Source organism: Solea senegalensis, linkage group LG14, assembly GCF_019176455.1.
Source record: "Solea senegalensis isolate Sse05_10M linkage group LG14, IFAPA_SoseM_1, whole genome shotgun sequence".
In the NCBI taxonomy this organism is placed as follows: domain Eukaryota; kingdom Metazoa; phylum Chordata; class Actinopteri; order Pleuronectiformes; family Soleidae; genus Solea; species Solea senegalensis.
Window position 1 is genome coordinate 4496548 of NC_058034.1, and position 20529 is coordinate 4517076.

At 40.2% G+C, this 20529-nt stretch overlaps 1 protein-coding gene across 1 annotated transcript in view; it reads left to right on the forward strand.

Moving 5' to 3' along the window:
* Positions 1-16800, forward strand: part of fgf22 (fibroblast growth factor 22) — a 30383-nt gene extending 13583 nt beyond the window's left edge. The window contains exons 2-3 of the mRNA XM_044043485.1: positions 13485-13588; positions 14938-16800. Of these exons, the coding sequence (XP_043899420.1) occupies positions 13485-13588; positions 14938-15132 (299 nt within the window). The 3' untranslated portion in view covers positions 15133-16800. The remainder of the gene's footprint in view (positions 1-13484; positions 13589-14937) is intronic.
* Positions 16801-20529: the final 3729 nt, after the last annotated feature.

Here is a 20529-nt window from a genome sequence, read left to right on the forward strand (position 1 = left end):
TAATGTAAATAGGTATAACTGCCTGAGCCATTTCTGTTAATTTTCTCGTGTCAACTACACACCTCCACTGGTCAAGACATTTTTGAGAAGTCAGTGAGGCTTTTTACATTTGGTAACATTTGGCATTTCCAATGTTGTTGGCAACCTAAATATTGACGCTGCATTTTTGCAGAACTGAACCGAAGATACTGGCCGCACATTGTTATCAGTAAAGCCAATATTTCAATTTAAAAGCTTCATTAATTTGTGATGACATATCATGATTATTTAAGCACTGTTAAGATTGTGTGATCATTTATCTGGTCAATGTCATGCCTACATCAATCGAATTACAAGAATAACCAGGGTAGGGAGGGTGAGGCCTGTGTGTGGGGGTGTACTAAGAAAAAAAGGCTAAAGTTACGGTGGTGAGACAATGTCTCTGAGGTCCCATCAAGTGAACCATTCATAGAGGCTGGTCTACCAGTTTGTGGAGCCAGGGAGACACTCCGATAGAGTGGGGCCCAGGGTGGCCTTGTCTTTTTGTCCCAAGCTGACCCCTGCTCTCCTGCCTGGCCTCTGCGCCCCTCACCTGGCCTGTCCCAGCGCACTGGTAACAGGATACCTGTAATTTGCTCTAATGGCCTTTGAAAGACCTGACTGGGCTAATCCCTGGAGTGCTTCTCCCAGCAGTACCGCATGAAAGGGTGGGGGTAACAGGGCCGAGTGCAAGTCCTGAAAGAGGACCAGCCTCTGGATTGTGTGCAAGAGAATGTCACCCCTTGCGGCCGGGGCTGAGGCTGAGTGTGGGAGTCAGCTTTCAGCAGATCACCACCATGTGGCTTGTTCACAGGATCCAAAAAAAAAAAAAAACAGGGCTCAGGCTTGTAGAAAAATACATTCTCTCTGCTTTACACCTCCCTTAGTGACTCAGTCTGGCAGACAGACAGAATAGCCTGAAAACCAAACACAACCTCATAGTGCACTTAAAATTGTTTCCAGATTCCTTTGTAATTTGTGCTAAGGTACGTACTGTATAGCTCTTGATGGATGACATTTTCTCCATTCAATAATTAGAAAGATTATTATTATTATTTCTAGGCCAAATGGTGGATGGTGTCAGGTTTGATGGGCCATATGATTCTGTATGTGCTTTTTGTGGATGACGTGGTCGTCTTGGCATTGTTGAATAGTAACCTCTGGTTGGCACTAAAATGGTTTGCCAAGTGTGGAGCGGCTGGGATGCGGATCAGCACGTCTAAGTCTGAGGCCATGATTCTCAACTGGAAAAGGATGAAATGCCCACAAGCGGTTGGGAAGGAGTTGCTGCCCCAAGTTCAAGTATCAGTACAGTTCGGTTCAAACAATTATTTGTGTTTCCATTGCCAAACATTGAGAAAGGTACTAAAATATTCAAGCCATACTGTTCCAGTTTTAGGGTACCAAGCCCAGTGGTATGGAGCTGGACATGCTGTAGTCCACTGAAGAGTCGACAGAGAATTGACACTTAAGGGGAACAATAGGGGAAAAAAAATGCCGTGTTTTTCTACTTCCACTTAAAGCTTTGTCTTCTTCTTGTGATGAACATCCACATGCCAAGAAGACACAGAATGCCGGATGTCCTCCATTGTTGCCCGTGTTTGCTGTGTTGTGTTCTTCTTTGTTGTCGATTTTTTTTAGTGAGCTACATTGTATGACGTCACGCTATTTACGTAGCTGATGAATCTGTGTGAAGATACGTATCTGGCCCACACACCACACAGTGGAAACACAAGCCAGATCCAAGTGTACCATTGGTGGGAACGAGACACAAGTTTTTTGTTCATGAGGTGAACAGGTGGATTAGGAGGGGTGTGCAGTTATGTGGACACTATACCCATCTAGTATGAGGAACAGATAATTAAGCCAGAGGGCAAAGCTTTCAATTCAACGGTTGAGTTTCAGTCTTCATGATAGTCACGATCTGTAGGTTAAGACTGAGAGAACAAGATCGCTAATACATGTAGCTGAAACGAGTCTCCTACATGGCTGGACTCAGGTCTAGGACAGAGCTAGGACATCCAGGAGGAGAGCCACTGTTCTGCACCGAGAAGAGTCGGCTGAGGTGGTTCAGGCATCTGGTCAAACATGCCTGTCAATTGTCTCCGTTTCAATGGTGTATGTCTCTTTAGCTTGTTGTGAAGTGAAATGAATGATTTCATGTCGTCTGAATTAAATTGTTGCTCGTGTTTATTACAATATAGGAAAGGCTTCAGACACCTTTCTTGCTCAGGCAAGTTTATTTAAGAAATGACTGATCAGGCCAAGAAGAGGATTTCAACAACTCAGATAAGAAGTGGCTCAGAAAAACAATTTACAATATTTCTAAATCATAATAACAAAATAATAATAATAATTATAATAAAAAGAAGAAGACTTCCTTCAGTTTCAATAATTAAACTCCCTGTTTGCTGTTTGTCTTGCCTGACTATGGCTGTAGCTGATAATAATAATTAATACTACAGCTACTAATACTAATAATAGACATAATATCAATATAATGATAATAAAATCACTGCGGAACAAAAAGTCCTGGCTATTGACTATAGAGAGAGATTAAAAAGACAGGACAAAAACAATCTTATCAGTCTCATCTTCATTCTCTTGTCTCCAGAGATTTTAATGGAATGTGGGAACAGCAAGTGATATGTGGGCAGGGAAGACCAGCCCTCTGCCAGTCTTTTCTCTCCTTTCTTCTTGTCCTTTCTATCCAAAGTCCTTGTTTTTTGACAGGGTGGACCACCAAAACAGACAGAAACACACACACACACATAGTCTCTCTGTGTTCCACTCCCTCATGGAGGACATTGTATACAATCATATTTAAATGACAGCACACAGAGCGATTTAGAAAGTGACAGCATGTTTAGATCTGTAAAAGTTCCAAGTGTGCATGAAAGAAAAAATGCGGAGGGGTCACAAAAAATAATCCTGTTTCTTATTTCCTTTGCTGTGACTGTAATGTGCTTTTTAAATGTTGCTTGATCAAAGCCAGCACGAGTTGAGTTGAAAGATTCCTAACTGTCCAGGAATGCAGAGCTAAACTTGGGAAGAGAAACAGTGTTCAGACTTCCAAACGACCCGAGCTCATTGCATGTCGGCTTGGATGAGATGCACTCAGTAACATGTGGTGGAGGATCGGTCTCAGGTTGGTCACTTAAGCTACCTCGGAGATTTGCTTAAGTTGTGTTCTAGAGGGCAACTGATATGTTCTTTTATTTGCTCTTTTTTGTTATTATTTATGGCCGATGCTGATCTTCAGAAATCATGGCATTCAATTGCCAATATATGATGCAATTTATTTATTTATTTTGGCTGATATATTTGGCTTTGGCACCTTGAATTTTTTTCTACCGCATGGTTAAATAGAACAATTTAATAATAATAATAACAAATGAGACACAATATTGCTTAACTGAAATAAACATTTATTGAACGGTCTATAAATAATGTTCAAACTAAATATAAAATAGACAAAAACAAACCTTGAAATTAAATAAAATGGAGAAAAAAAAGATGCATTTATCAGGTTTTGAAAGCAAACTGGCCAATGCAGATTATTTCAAAATGGCAAAAATCAGCCTGATTAAATGGCTGACTGGTCTAACCCGATTCTGTTCTGTTCTAAAAAAAAAACCTGACAGTTATTGTGTGTGTGATTAGCAGTGTTGGGCAAGTCACTCAGTAAGTATAAGTTATGTACTACATGTTACTCATTTAAATTAAAGTAATATAATTATACATAACTCATTACTTGGTATACAAGTCTCGCTACTATATCACTTTCTCAGTAATGGTGAAGTTACTGTGTAAAGTGTTACTGCCCAACAGAAGTGATCAGTCCAGTTTTATTGGTTATGTCTGTCACACCTCCCCAGTCAAGGTAGGAGACAGACAGACAGACAGACAGACAAAAGAGGTAAAGCAAAGAAGGGAGATTGAGGGGCAGATGGACAGGTAGTTGAAAGCAGGATAGCAGATGGAAGACAGAAGGAGACAGAGGGAGAGAAAGACAGGCACAATTGTAAGAATGGAGGGAGGTGCTGCCTTTTCAATCAAAAATGCATGTCTTTTTTTCATCAGTCTTCTTATGGACTTTAACCAAACAAGTGTGTTCTTACATTAATTACAGGGACAAACCCTACTCTCTAGCCAAATAATGAAGTGCACCTAATGTTTAAAAGTGACACTAAAATGGAGGCTACACAACTGCCACAAGATAATAGCCATGACAGTGACGATACAGTAAACCTGAGACATGATAAAGTACATAGAAAAACATGCAACTGCTTACAAATTGATTATAAATTGAATTCACCCTACAAGAGGGTCTAAAAAGTGTGGAACTAGGGTTGCAGGTTCAAGCCTCGGACCAAGGCTCGGACCAAGTGTCATTGGTGAGCACGTAACACAAAATACTACCCCTATTCTAGTAATACGAAGCTAAATGCATATCAGTGAAGTTTAACTATAAGGCAATATGAAAAGAAAAGTGATTGATTCTTGACCATTCACAATGACAACCTCTTTATTCTCAGGCTTAGTTTTAAACCTATCAACTTTAAGAGCCAGGGGGAGGATTCCTGTTCGTAGCTGTGCCACTTAAGTGTTATTTGTCTGCTTTTGAGAGATTAAATTAAGTATATTTTCATATATATAGTATAGGACTCACTGTTTTTTTTTTTCTAATGTCATGTCAACGTACTGATTGTAAGTGAGAGCGGAATAATGTACAGTTTAAGACCATGACCAGCCCAGATGTTGCAGTGTCATCCTGGTATCCAGTGTGTTTTAACACTGCAACACTGTTTTGTTTTGTTTTGTTGATGCGTTGTGTTTTTATGGAAACGATGATGCTGCTATGAGGAAGATCATATTGGTTCAGAAAGGTGGAGCTCACATGTAGCTCTGATTTGCTGAAAAGTTTAATCATGGCAATATATCGTTCTGACAAATGGTTAAAGATAGGTCAAAACCATTAAAGGCGGATTTGCATTATGTATTTTAGGTATACAAAAATAAATCTTCTGAACTTGCAGGGTCGTGTTTTTTTTTGTCTGTATGCCATCAGTGGCTGAGTGTCTTTATTGGACCTTTGCAAACAGATATTATTGTTATTATAAGAGACACATCAGTAAACAGAACTAATTAAATATATAGAAAGGTAGCTGTTACTGTTAAGTGAATTTGACTGTAATACACAATAAGGTCCAGTATACCATGTTCCCTGTAAATTATTTCTGTCCTTCTTGGGAGAATTGTCATATCCCACAGCAGATAGAAGATCCGCTTTCATATTAGCTACTCTCACTGCAGTGAGATCATCACTGACCATCAATGGGTATCATGTGTGGCAAATATTGGGCAGATGAGCCAACTTCTGTCAGATATGATAAAGATTTTTTCCCATTTACACAGAGCATTTTTGCCAAAATCATTTCACTGAACCAAGCTCAGGTTAAAACTCATATTGAATGTATAATAAAAATACATGAATCTAATAGTTCTGGGAGCTCACATTTGAGGGGGAGGTCAAGGTCTCCTCATGTGTCCTCAGAGCCACTGAAACAAAAGCAGAGATTCTCAGTGACAGTTGGATTTGTATTAGCCACTATATGCTGAAGTAAACAATGACAGTTTGTTGCCAGGACATAAACAATGTCCTCTGCCCTATGACTGTGTCATGATATTTTATAGGCTATTAAATGAATCACTGCTTGAATTTCATCATGACTTTCAGACTACAGGTAAGCCTGGCCTGGCCTCTGGATTTAAATCTGTATATATGTATATATATATATATATATATATATACACCATAAATAATTTAACCCTATTATATACCACATATATATATATATATATACATATACATATGTATATATGTAAATATATACTAAAATTACAAATACAAATTTTACTAAAACACATTCCAATTATGATTTGATATAATATTTTGTAGTCAAGGTTCTGTTTAATATCCACTCTTTAATAATAAAGTGTGTTGGAGCATTACCACACTACGCCATCAAAACAGGAACTACTTGGAATTCTTTTCTAGGGTTTCCACCATTTATGGGTCAAATTTTAGTTTGCAGTGAAGATAGGATATTAAAAAAAATGAAATTGTTGTGATTACTGTCCAACAGGAGTCTTTTGGTAGATATTAAAGGAATCTGTTAGTGGCCTCAGTATGGTTCAAACAGACAAGGTCACATAATATGCTATGTGACTTTTATTATTTTGCCTCTTGTCACGCTCAAAGGTGCAGCCCAAAACACATTAGTTTTCCCTCTGGGCTTCACCTCACTGGCTCCCCAGTCTTCTTCCACAAACTCAGTCTCAGTTACATGTCTCTGCCATATCAACATGATGAAGTGGACGAATGGAGATGATGGCACACACTCTCAGACTGTGTTTACTAAAAGAATTTCATGACGCTACAGTCAGGTGCACACATGACTTAAGACTTAAGAAAATGCAAAAAAAAAAAAACCTTAGTAACAACCTTAGTAACCAAATAGGCTGTCTACTGAAGTAGCACTGCTGTGTCATTACTGGTTACATGTATATTATCAGTTTTACGATAATAACATTTATGCTCAGAGAATAATAAAAACTTGTTAAATTTAGGAAAAGATTGTGGATTGAGTAAGAACGAGAAATCGATATATTCATGTCAAATAGGAGAAGAAACGTTTTGTCCTGTCTTTTGTTGATCAAACCAGGCACTACAATATACTGCTGACACATATTTGTCGTAACTGCCGGAGACACTTGTACCGACGACCTTTGGGCTATTTTTTCTTTTTTCTTTTTTTTTACAGTAGGACAGTCTTAGTTAAGTATTGTTAAGATTGACAGCTTGTCTGTTTTGAAAAGTTCAAAAGTGGTTGCCATTGGCTGTAAGATGACTCATCAAACACATGGTTTATTGAGGCTTTTAGTAGGAACGTGGAGGGTACAATGAATTGTACAATGGCAATAATTTGTATCCACTCCATTCCAATAGACTTTACTACCTGGAGCATGTGCACTCGACTTGTACAGTCAGCACAGTCACAAATTTTAGGATGCAAAACAGAGGTAAATAACCAAGGGCCATGGTTAGCATTTAATTTGGTGGTGCATGTTTTCCCCATGTATGTGTGGGTACTGTGTTGGTCCTGTGAAGGACTGGCAACCTGTCCAGGATGACCCTGCATTTTGCCCCATGTCAGGTGGGATTGGCACTGGCCCCCCCATGACCCCCGTGATAAAACGGTAGACAATGAGTGAGATAAATAACATGCATAAGATGAAGTTGTGATTCATTAATCGAACACCTTGAAAATGGCGGGTTCACCTACCTATTCAAAATAATATTTGCTCATACGTATCCTCTTATCATGATTTATATTGTGATTTGGATCGTGATTGTTAAAAGGTGGGTCCCAATTTGAAAAAGTGCGAGAAACGCCGCTGTTTTCTTGCAAATACTCATCTTACTGATTGTCAAATAAACAATGACATAGATAAATACTGAATATATTGATCGGTGAAAATGTAAATAGTTGACAGGTCTCTCTGGTATTAACTGAGCAAAGCCTCCCTCCATTGAGAAATCCTTATTATTATCGGTTTGGCATTTTTACCGTTCGTATCACAACACCCAGGAAGGCCTCCACTACAGCCTGTTCTCATGATAATCTCTCAAGGTGTTTAAAGCAATAGTGAGTGATGCAGCCTTTTTCTGTGCTGATGCACACAGACGACTGCTTCGCCCACTACCAGACCCATCGAGGGGGTCATGGCAGATCAAAGGTGGTGGTCACAGCCATTAGGCCCGGCAGCCCAGACCTGACATGAAAAGCTTGTATTTTGAAAAGGAGGGCAGAAGGAAAAAAAAAAACAACAGGGCCCTCTTCATCTAAAAAGCAAGCAAACTGTGAAATAATTGAAAAGGTATGTCAATCAAGAGCAGGAGCACAGCGGGAACTCCGAAATTCCCAGGCTCTGCTCTGGTCGAGCACTGAGCCATGGAGGGCTGTTCAAGGGGGCAACCCAAAAATTAAAGACCTGGAAAAAGGAACAAAAAGAAGACAGGAGTAAAAAATCTCTTTCCCTTCTCTCTTTGCTCGGTCTTTCATTCTTTTCTGCTTTAAATTTGTGATGGAAAGAACCATTTTGCCACACTTTGTAGAGCCCCATTGAAAATGCTTGGTCATTAATAAGATCTTGCCTAGCTCTTCACCTCTCAGGTGAGTAACAAAGACTTGTTGGAGGGAGCAGGCTTTGTAAGGGCCACCCCACCATCACCCAAACCCCCCAGCCCCCCCGTCTTATAACCGGCACCTTCACCCTGTACTTACTCCCTCCTCCTCCTCTATACCATGTGTCTGACAAAAGGGAACCCCGTGAGAGTGTCTCTCTCTGTCCTTTCTGCCTTTTTTTCAAGGTCAGAAAAGGCTTGAATGATCTGACGATGGGCTAATGTCCAAAAAATGGGGGTTGGAAGAAAAGAAAGAGTAAAAAGAAAAAAAAGACTGGATAAAAAGACTTTTTCTATGCTTTTAAAAATCCCATAGAGAAGAAATAAATGGCAAGTCCACAGTTGACTAGACAAGTATAGTGCAGGATTTGCTTGTAATGGCAGCTGGAGCTTATTGACAGTCCCAGCCAAAACATGTCAAAGGTTAAGAGATCTGGCCAATTGCACGTGGGAAGCCAAAAGTACCTTTTTCATGAGCTCAAAAGGGCCATCGGTTGATACTTGCTCTGCAGAACACGGTGAAGAAGTGACCTTCAGTTTCCAAAGCAACTGAGGAACAAAAAGTTAATTTGTCTCAATTGCTTCTCTCTGTTCTATCTAATCCTGATAATAACGGGTCAAAAGGTTTTGTAAATGGTGAATATTTCTTCCCAGCTCTTAATGAAATATAGCTATACATGATTTCTTTAAGCAAAATTATAAATTACAGTCTCAACAATTTTCCACAGATTATAAAACAGGTGCTTATTAAGACAGGATTACTTTACAGTTACATGTTTTAAATATCTTATATTGTACATAGACAGACACACAAGGCTATTTATTAAACTAAGCCCAAATAAATTAGTTTTAAAGGTGCCAATAGAACGCAATGTATCACTACGAACTTGTATTGAGGAAGAATATCCAAAGAGAAAGAGAATGGATTGGACGAGAAAAACAAGGCAGGGATGAAACGTTACACATGCAAATTTCTGTACAACAGATAAAATGAAAAATGTTCTCATAACATCACAAATCTTCAGGTCTGGAAGCCAAATCCAGCATTACTCCTTCCTTCCAGTATAGTGACCTTTGGGTTTCAGCAGTTAGGGAAACTCGCTAATAGCTTGAAATACCTCACTCTGATTTCTCAGGCTTTGAACACAATGGAGTGACTTTTCAAAGGGGCAACTGTGAGTTATATGGATCTAACTGGTCTTTATACATGTGTGGTCAAGCATCCAGAGCCCAAGTGATTTCTCTAGACAATGAGAAATCCCCAGCTTTTGTGTCTGCTTGTTGCAACACTGAGGTGATGCATAGGGTAAGGTATCTATGAGTCCTTAAGAGAGAAAGGACAGTATTTGGTGTTCCATATGTAAGACATGGGGACTTTTGCTTAAGTGCTTATTGCTAACACAAAATTGAAAACCTATTGCCAAAAACCAATTTGATAAAAGAGGTAATGGACAACTTTTGTGTCATTAGTCGTTCTCGTTTGCTTAGCAGTGGCTCGTACTTTTCCTCAGAGTTGTTGTTGTGTCACTCGTCTGTGAAAAATGCTTTTCTCTTCATGGTTTTTGGATGAAGAATATCACAGTGTTCGTAAAATTGAATCACACTGGCAAAGATAAGTGAGACTTAGTGAAAACAAGGCTTATAGGGATCAATATCAATATAGATGGTGTCACTTTTCTATCATCAGTACACTGTGCAATAAGTTTGAGCCAAAAAGTTATCTATTTCAGTCTATTTTCTTATCATCATTGCCAAGTTGTAATGTCTCTTATGTGACCAACTGTTGCTTCCAACACACCTACTGTGCCTGGAACTCAAGCCAGCAAATAATGGCAATTACTGCTGGCACCACTTTCAGGCACCAGCGGTTTTCATAGGCCTGGACTAATCCCCCATAAATCCTTGCAGCACTCCAATCACCAGTCAGGCCTCAGCTAATTGCTTATAAGTCCCTTGCACGCTCCAGGTGCCACCACGGCACACCCGGTGTTTGTAAACACAGCTCATAAAAAGGAGACTGCCATCAAAGTGTTAATGTTTCCTCGGAGGATCAGAGTAGGAATGATGGGGGTGCAGCTGGGCTGATACCTAGATGGACTCAACTGAGGCATTCCCTCCTTCCCTGCAGCTGTGGAGAAAGAGAGGGCTTCATTTACACGCTCCTGTCAGAGAAGAAAGACACTCAACAGGAGTTTGTGTTTGTTTACTTTTCCCCGCTTTTTTCCTCCCTCTTACTCTTTGTACTTCTTTGTGTCTGGGCCCAAAGAAGATGACCTCACTCGGTAAGGATGACTAGTGATGTTCAGACACGAGTAAAAAAGGAAGACGATAATTGCTTGTTAAGGAAATCTCGAGGAGCAGATGTGTTTTTTGATTTTTTTTTTTTTTGGAGCTCCTCGGACATGCTCTTTCAGATCTACGACAGTAGTGAGATGGTAACAGCAGCTGTCCCTGATAGACGATCAGTTAGAAGGATCCTAGTGCACCGTATTCAGCAATCTTTTCTTACTATGATCATGTGTTTATTACACACACTCTAAAATGAGTGGACATGTGGACAACAGTGTGCTGGAAATACATCACTGGCAAAAATAAAAAGCAAACCAAGAAGAAGTGAGTGTGTCTTATGCTCCCACGGATGCCTAATGGAGCAGAAGCCGATAAAAATCCACATGAAATGCAAAGTCATTTGACCGGGGAGTGAATGCCAATTAAACACATTCCCACTGGTGAAAAACCTGTTCACACCCAGGGTTTAATGGGTTTGACCAGTGGGAATGGGGTATTACTGTAACCATGGTGACAAAGGTCCCATAACAATGTAATTAGAGCACTGCACTTCACATTTCTCTTAGAACTTGATGCGACTCGACCAAGCCTGACACAAATCAGACAAGCATTCTGATTCTGCATGTGATAACAGGCCACATTGATGCCAGATTTTTAAGGTTTCTAAGTCTTTTTAATTGATCACAGTTAAGCATCACTCTTAAACTTGCTGGGCCCGATTCTGGCATTTCAAGTCACATATCATCAATAAGTTACACACCTCTCACAGTCATATACCTATTCAAATTACGGTGCTAGAACACATGTTTAGAGCGGGAGTGAAAGAGACGCCATTCTCCCAACGTCCCACATCTGGTCAGTGACCCATCAAAATGATTTTTATACTCCAAAAAGGTTCATACCATCTTCTTGGTAATATCATTGAGTCAATTTTGAGTCAAAAACCTTTGCCATATCATAGTTGCATCACAAAATCAATCTTTTAGTCAGTATATGTTGGTTTGGCAGAGCAAAAGCCTTTAGGTATACATAGATGCACATATTTTGTGAGTTAATTTGTAGATAAATACAGATTTTAAGAAACGTTAACATTTCCTGATTAAAATAAAGCACCTATAATTCACTTAATGTCTTATAAATAAACAGAGTTTGGATGTGCACATTTAAATAGGTGTAAAAAGTACAGTGCAGACCCTTATTCTTCATTGGTGGATGATAACCAGCAAGACTATTCAGGAATTCAGTTGTACAGGAAGCAGCCGGGAGTTAGTCAGCTGGGTACTGCTTTTATGACTTCTTCATTTCCTATCAGCTCTGGGTCACCTGCCCTTCAGCACCTTGATATGGTGCCGCATTTACATCATCAGTCAAAATCTGTCCACACAAACATCCAGCATTACCTACCCTTTGAGCAACAAGATTACATGTTATTTTTCCTGGTGAGATGTGGTTTCCTGGGGTGTAAAAAGAAGATTCCATACTCTGATCAGATAGCAGACCACATAAGGGTACTTCTGAAGGTTTAAGTGGGCAAATCAAGCCAAAAAAACATCAGGAGGACAGCATCATCTCCACCAATTACTTTCTATTCAGGAGCCGGCGGTAAGCCCTTAGGTCACCTCCAAAAGATCCCCCTGTCGTAGTCATGACAATGGGTGTGTGCTGTTATTTTTGTGTGCAGACAAAAAGCAGATCAAGAAAGAAGCCACATGGGACTTGTTTGCAATCTTTGCCCTGAGGAAACAATTAGCTCAGCAGCTTGCCAGCTTTTTCATGGGGTGAAGAGAGCTAGAGAAGCAGTGTTAGAGGGTTTATGTGTCCCTCAGTAAACACCACTGGGGATCATTATGATACAGTGTCACATCTGGGGACAGGAGGGTTTTATGGGTGCATGTTGCAAGACAGACTGATTCTGTGCTGGCTCTGTTACAGTGTTTGTCTGTTATAGAAGTTGCTCACTCACTGCTTGATCCTCCACATGAGGGGGGCGCTGGTGCCAATCCCAGCTGACAGGGCGAAAGATGTGGTACACCTTAGACAGGTCGTCCTGTTATGGAAGTGTGTCTTGCAAATTTGATTTATTTCAAACATTGTGTGGGGTTTAAAATAGGGAGGGGGCAATATGATACACCAGATTGGATATATATATAAAAAAAGAACTAAGCACAAAGATCAGATCAATTGTATTGTTAATAGCTTGGTAACTTAAAAGATGTAAAAAAATGACTGTATCGATCTTATCAGTATCCGTAGATACTCAAGTTCAACATCCGTCAAGAAAAAGTGTGAACAAGATGTCTCAAATATTCAATGAATTGATTCTAAGCATCTCGTGCTATTCATTTATGAAGTCCTGACAATGAATCTTCCAAACTATTTGACATTTCTTCCAAACAAAATCCACCTACTCCTTAAACTTTGATGTCCCTCATGTGCGGACTAATATTGACCATACCGGTTTCATGAGTTATGCTCCGTTTAGATGGAATGAACTCCAATATGTCCTTAAACTTGAGTGTCGCATTCCCATTGGAGAATTTAATGTTTTATTTGGTGATTCTTGTAACTGTTTTTCATAATCTTCTTCTTTGTAATGTTTCTTTGTTTTTGTCATTTGGATTTTATAGTTGTTCCTTGTTGCACCGGCCTCTCTTGGAAAAGAGATCCTGATCTCGATTCGACTGCCTGACTAAATAAAAGTTAAACTAATAAATAATAAAAATAAAAAAAATGACTGATGAAAAATTGAATTATTACCCGTCCTTTGAAATGCTTGGTTTCTCACAGGTCATGGTCAATTGGCTCTCTTTCCCCATAGCCTATGAGCATAATCTGGTATAATAATCAGAAATGATAGAATGGCTTTTGATGAGGAACCTTGAAAAGCTTTCTAAACCTGACTCTCGCTCCCTGTTTTATTTTCCAGGTCTGATGGAAATCCGATCTGTCAGTGTGGGAGTTGTTGCTATCAAATCTGTCAGCACTGGGCTCTACTTAGCCATGTCCAAGAAAGGCACACTCTTTGGATCGGTACGTATGCAAGCTGGCAACATTGTTTCTGGAGGTCATAGATGGGAAAGTGGAAGAGAGTGACGGTGGTATACAGTATAGTATACATGCAAATCTCCGGAATCCTATATATGAGAGCCCAGAGGAAGGTCAGAGTCACTATCAAACATTGCCGTACACCTGGACCATGGTTGATGATACCTGTAGCTTGAATAGGCTTGTTCCACTGTCAAAATAGATAGAACACAGTAACGAAACCCAACCGGCAATGACAAAGAGCCAGCTGGCCTCTTTTAAGAGGGCTCTTTTAAGAGTGTGCGTGTCATCTGCCAATTGTTGCTTTGCGCAGCAAGCTTTCAATAGTAATCACCTCTCTTTGTTAAAATCACACACCGCACATCAGACCTGCGATATGTGGTGTCTAGCCCATGTATTTACATCTTAGAAAAGAGAGAAATCAGAGACAAGCAATCAGTCAGCCAGCAGTGATAAGACAAGTGCCTCAAACAAGGTAACACAGACGATGTGACATAAATAGACCTGAAGACCCGGGCCTTCAAAAACTCTGAAACCTCAAATAAAAACAGAAAGGCAGGTGATACACGGTAGGTCCATATTATCCTGATGCTATCACAGAGAGCTCAGAGAGGGCAGGAAAATGATCTGGAAGAGAAGTTAGGGCAGAATCTCTTGTGGTTGCATTGTTGCATTTGAGAAACCTAAGAGACATTTCACCACACACACACACACATGCACACACACAAAGGTTTGCGCAGCTATTCTTCTGAGGACACTGCATGAAAAGAGATAGATTTTACTACAACCGTCATTTAAATGATAGTTTAAGGACTTGCATGTATGCCTAAATTCTTTGTTATGGAAAATCGAACCCAGCATTCAGAATGGTTTATTGTAAACATAGACAATAAAGGGATAGTTCAAGTTTTGTGTAAGTGTATTCACTGCCTAGCGTGAGGCAGTGAAACAGCCTGTGACCCATACACTCGCTCTCACTAGTGATATGGATATTAGGGACATAGAGAAACAAATCTACGCCTGCTTATGTCTACAATACCTTGAGAATATGTTTCCCTTGCTTTCTCACTGTTAGATAGTCTTTTCTGTCTGGAGACAGAAACAGTTTGCAAACCTCTTCATCAAAGTCCATAGAGAAAATCAGATTTTTCCTTCGGTCAGTAATGTCAGTAGAAAAGGCAACACGCTCTTGACATTGTACTCAGTTTTGAGAAGCTGTTAATCCCACAAAAAAACAGAACTATCTCTTTAATTTCTTAATACCTCATGGAAGCTGGTCAGTTTACTCCTCTGTAATAACCTCCTTAACCTCACACTTGTCTTTCTGACCACAGGTGAAGTACAACCCGAGCTGTAAGTTCAAGGAGCGCATTGAGGAGAACGGCTACAACACATATGCCTCCCTCAGGTGGAAACATGGCGGCAGACAAATGTTCGTTTCACTGAATGGACGTGGGAAGCCACGGCGAGGACACAAGGCTCGACGAAGACACCCATCCACTCATTTCCTGCCTATGCTCCCATCCTAGCTTTCCAGTGATCCAAACTCTGACCGCCAACTGGCTGGTTCACCGGACTCCTCATCCTAGTATTGATTGGAACGTGATCTTTCATTTTTTTTGTATCCTATCCTGTCACAAAAATGTACATTTGTTGAACTCTGTAACATGTGTAGCATTAGTATAATATGTATGTTTAAGTTATTTTCACCATTTGTCTAATGATGTTCTGCAATACAGTCCAATAGACTTATCGTAGAATTACACTTTCTTCAAGAATCTGTCTGGTTACAGTATGTGTACATCTGTGTGTCTGAGGTGCATGCAAAGTGGCGTTTGGGGACTTTTAAGAGACTGAAAGATGACTGAAAACGGACAGCAAGGCTTGGAAATAAAGTCTGGCCACTAGTTTGTTAAGTACAGCATTTCAGATGTTCCACTAACTAACAAGGGATGTATCTAGCACATTAAGATAATGGGACACACACCTATTGGAGGTAGTTTATGGTCCGAGGTATTTTTGTTTTGTTTAAAGGTGATATTTGTCATGTTTCTCTTCTGCTGTGCATGGTTTGATGGTGGGTACAGACGGTGGTTATTGTTTATATTCATCGTCAGACAAAGGCAACTTACTCATGGCAGACTGGATGCCATATTTTAAACATGGACTGGCTAAAAATTAAGTGGAAGAGAAGACTAAAACAAGTGAACAGAGCCTTTTACTGCTGTAGACAGAAGAATTAATTTGATGCTTAACTTACAAAGTTGTGCGAATAAGTAACTGGTAGATTGGTGAGTAAACAGCATTTAACATTGGCTATGCAGCGTTAGCAAAAACTTTCATAACTCTCTTTATAATAACAACAATAATAATAATAATCATCATCATCATTAGCATCACAAAAATGACAAGGGAATTTACCAAACCATGCTAAACTCATTTCTAATTCAATTCAAAATTCCAATATTTATTGATTTACAAGTGTCTCATATACGGTACATTTTAATTAACAGATGCACAGTTTAATATGCTGTATGGTACAGTATGTATAGCATTATGCACATTTATACATATGACACCACAGAAACTAAGCTAACTATTGGGATTACATGTTGGATTTCCTGAGATGCCCTCCGTGTGTATGTGCATGCCTCGATTAGAAAACGTCTGTCGTCCAACAGCTCACGACTAAGAGATTAGAATCAGTGTCTCTGATTTTTCTGTCTTACATCTGTTGTCCAATAATGCACGTGTGTATTTCAGTGTATTATAATGGAGGGTACATCAGACAACACAGAAGCAAAACAATATTAATTTGTGGTTATTACATGTTGCCTCTCTGTCAATGCTTGCTAACATTTTCTCAACAGCAAACCTGTTGCTAATAGAGCATTTAATATATTTAAAACATTTTGTACTCTTTAACTGTTTCAGGTTGATGTTTATTGTTATTGTTGACTTTTTTTGTGTTGGATTGTAGTCCTACTGTTAACGGAAAAAAATAACTGCATTCAAGTCCATATTCAGCTCTTTTTGTATGGTAATACTACTGGATATTGGCCCATTTGTGACTCATTTATCATAAACTAACTGGTCAGTAATATCTTGAAATCATTTCAGGCAAGTAAATTCATTTTAATGTGCCTTGGTTCATGCTGAGTTTGGTAAACTTCAATAAAAGATGTGGATAAATCAAACGCCATGACTCAATGATGTGCAGAATTATGAATAAAATGGGATTTAAATCTCGCCATGTGCCTGCCACCGACTGTTAAGTGTGGGTAACATCTCTATCAGAGCTCTGCGACATCAGAGCCCCTTCTTCATCATGATCATGACAAAACACACAGAGGGAGAGCCGTTGATGTGCAGGACCTCCCTGTGCCTGCTGAAAGGTCTGCGGTTATGAACTATGAACAATTGAGCATCGAGGTCATTTACACACAGGCGAGCCCTCCAGTGGCACAGGAGGCCACTTGGTCCTTTCAGTGAACAGAAAGGAGAGTTGTGGATGAATAGTAGCTGTTAGGGGTGAATAAAGGCCAACCTTTCAGTCTGTCATAATGTGAGATTACTGTGACGGGGTACATGTCTGGTCAGAATGGCATGAAGTCACACTGCAGCTCACTTCCAAAAGTCTGGGTGTGGTACAAAAAAAGAAAATCAGTATGGGGGGTCTGGCAATACTGTTGCCATGCAAACGTCTTTGTCCTCAGCCATGTAGTCTTTGAAGGGCTGCTACAATGACAATGTAGTTGTACGTTTGCATTTAAACTTCAAAATACAGTCAAGCTATTTAAAGGGAAGAGTCTGAGTCTGTTCATGGAAATACACATTTACCATGTGCCATAAAAGAAGATCACTGCAGATGACTGTTGGCCAGCTTCCCACAAACAGGGGGAAACAGTCTGGCTCTCTGTGAGGGTAACACTACCAGCATCATCTTAAGTTCCAAATTCATTGTTTTTATTTACTTTAACCAGTACAGACACTGAAGTATAAACATCATCAGTTGCAAGGCCAGCAGAGATGACATTACAGGGAGAAACATATGTTGGTGAACAGATTTTTTTTCTTCCTTTAGACAGATGGAGGCTTGCCGCATCCCCCCCCTCCCTGAGATAAAGGAACTATCTGCTGGTTTATACAGGAGTATACCTTAGATTTCTTTACCCTAACAAACCTGCCACAGAAGGTGATTATGTTACTAGTTACATCACAAATGCTCCAGAGAGAAAACATACTGAAACTCAATGACATTACAGTCATTACTATTTTGTATCTGCAGCACCGAGTAAATGATTTTAAAGGTCTAATAATGTGCAATAAACCACATGGAGTGCTGTCCCAACTTGTAAAATGTAAGTTTCTCTACAAACATTCATGGCTAACATCTACGCTTATATATTTTTAACACAAGAAAGTACAGTGCATTTTATTCTGACAGGTACTGTACATGTACGATCTATGTCCAAGACTCAGCAGAAACACAGAGTAATCCCGTTTTCTGCCTGTTCTCTTGATCGACTCGCTGCTCTATCAATGTGTCTCCCGTCTCTTCTCTGCACTTCTCTTTTAACCATTCAAGAATCTTTCCTTTCTTCTTGGCCCGAGGGTGCGACTGGCTGCTGGTGCCAGCTCCAAGGACACCAAATGGGAGCTGTAATTATCATTGCTCCACCACTGTCCTGTCAGCGTGCTTGCCAGAAAAACAATGGGGACCCCTTGGAAGTCCTGATCAAAAGCTTTGGACCTTTGATCACGGGGCAAAAGAAAAATCCTAAACAATGTGCAAATCAACGAGGAATGTCACAAACAGAACCCAGGAGGATGGAAATGACAGCCACCCAGAAGACATCACCGGCTCTTCCTTTGCTAATATGTGTTGATGTTGAGCGGACAGGTGTTTGGGCTGCGTTTGATCTGATCCATGTTAAACAGAAGACAGATGCTAGTGTTTATCAGATAGCACCTGTTTGCTCTATGGCAGGTCATTATGTAACTGCAAGGTCCTCATCAGTGTAACAAGCTGATTTTAATAGAAATGTCTGCACTCTTAAACACTCGCCATGAAGTGCATGTCTTGGACAGAGGTATTCTACATGACAAAACTGGTATTTACAGAGAAGGTTACTGTGAATGCTTCAAAATTAATTTGCAGCTGAGTGACAGAAAAAATGTAATAATAGGAACCCATTTTGAGGGCTTTAGCCAAAATCTACAGGGGCACAAGTCATGCTGCTTCAGCGACAACAAACCATAGCCTCTGGAACCTTTGAAACCCTGTGTGGTCATTTTCTCTCAGAGTGACTGAAAAGAACTGTGGTGGGTGGGAAAGATAAAAAAAAAAAAGAACCCCTCGCCACTCATAATACCAATCTTATGTATGTAGACGAAAATGGGAGGGATGGGAGGGGTTTGGGGGGTGGCGGTCAGACTAAGGCACAAGTTTAAAGCGCTTATTGAATTGCCATTACAGCTCCTGAGACTAATTGTGGCTGTTGTGTGTCCCTCGGTGGCCTAGGGGGCTCTGGAGTGGCCCTGTATGCTCTTACTCAGTGGGGTTTTCAAACCGAGTGGCCCTGAAAGAGAACAGGACCACCGTAGATCAATGGCAAACCTTTCACTCTTTCACAGGCCCTCGCTAATCCTTCTCATTTGTCTGCCATTTGTTGAGGCACATTCACAGTTCTCTGAATTTAGGATTAGGCCTTGTTTTGTTACAAAAACAGCCCAAGTTATAATGCTGAATAGACGAACTAAAGGGTGGATGATGGAAGAGTTTGCATGTGAGTTTGTGTGCGCATATGTGAGTGTGTGTATGGGTATTGGGTATACACACTGCGTTTATGACCGAATTCATGAGAATACAGTAGGGAATTTATTCACTGCTTTGTCTTAATTCTTATTTTGGCGATTTGAGGATTTTTGCTAAGGATTTGTTGCAGCTTTAATTCACAAAGTCTACCAGGCTGAAATGACTTCAAATTGTTTTCCATTAATTTGATCAGTTCGGTCCCCCATTTCAATATAGAGTGGTCTTACAAATATTTCTGTTGTTGTTCACAAATCTGATTTGTAGCTTATTGGAATTGAGTTTGAATTGAACACTGTGGCTGGTAATGTGAATAAAAATTCTATCATCCTTGTAGACACCTTGTAAAATGTAGGCATCCCGTGTTTCTGAAGACTTAAAGCAGTCATAGAGTTCATAGTCCTGTACCTCCTTTGGAACAGATAGCTTAAAAACATGAACTAAGTGATCAATCACAGTCAAAATTCCTGCAAAGGAAATATAATTTTGTTGAAGTCACAATAATTTCCCTTTGAAGTCCAGAGTTGGTCTCCATTGTGCTCTGTCTGAAGCAGAGACAGTGCTCTGACAGCCTTGGCAGCCTGTAGCACAGCCATCAGTCTGTGGCCTTCTCATCACTGAGTGGATTAGTGTTCATGTCTGAAGCCACTTACTCAACATTGGATGAGGCTGCTGAGTGGCACATGCGCCCCTAAAGCCCTGCCATGCCACAGCGCAGGTATGCTGTGCAGACCGGCCAAACCCCAAGTCAGGCATTCTCAGGATGCCTGCAGCAGAGCCAGGCACCAGTGGGTGAGGTGAAGAGATGGATGGAAGGATGGCTGCATGTGTCCGAATGGATAAGACTAAGAGTAAGGAAAGTAGATGAGTGTACGTCTAACATGGGTGGATAAATGGGTAGTATAATGATGCCTGGCTAATATGTTGCTCTGATTACAGTGTGTTATGTGTTTGTGGCTCTTCACCATGAGGTCACCAAGCAACCAGTAAGTACTTGAGATTGAATGTACCTTATGGAAGAAATGTGGGGTGGCTGGAGCCAGTTGACACGGGGCGAAAGGTGAGGTATACCCTGGACAGGTCGCCAGAAAATCAAATTTAAAATCAATTT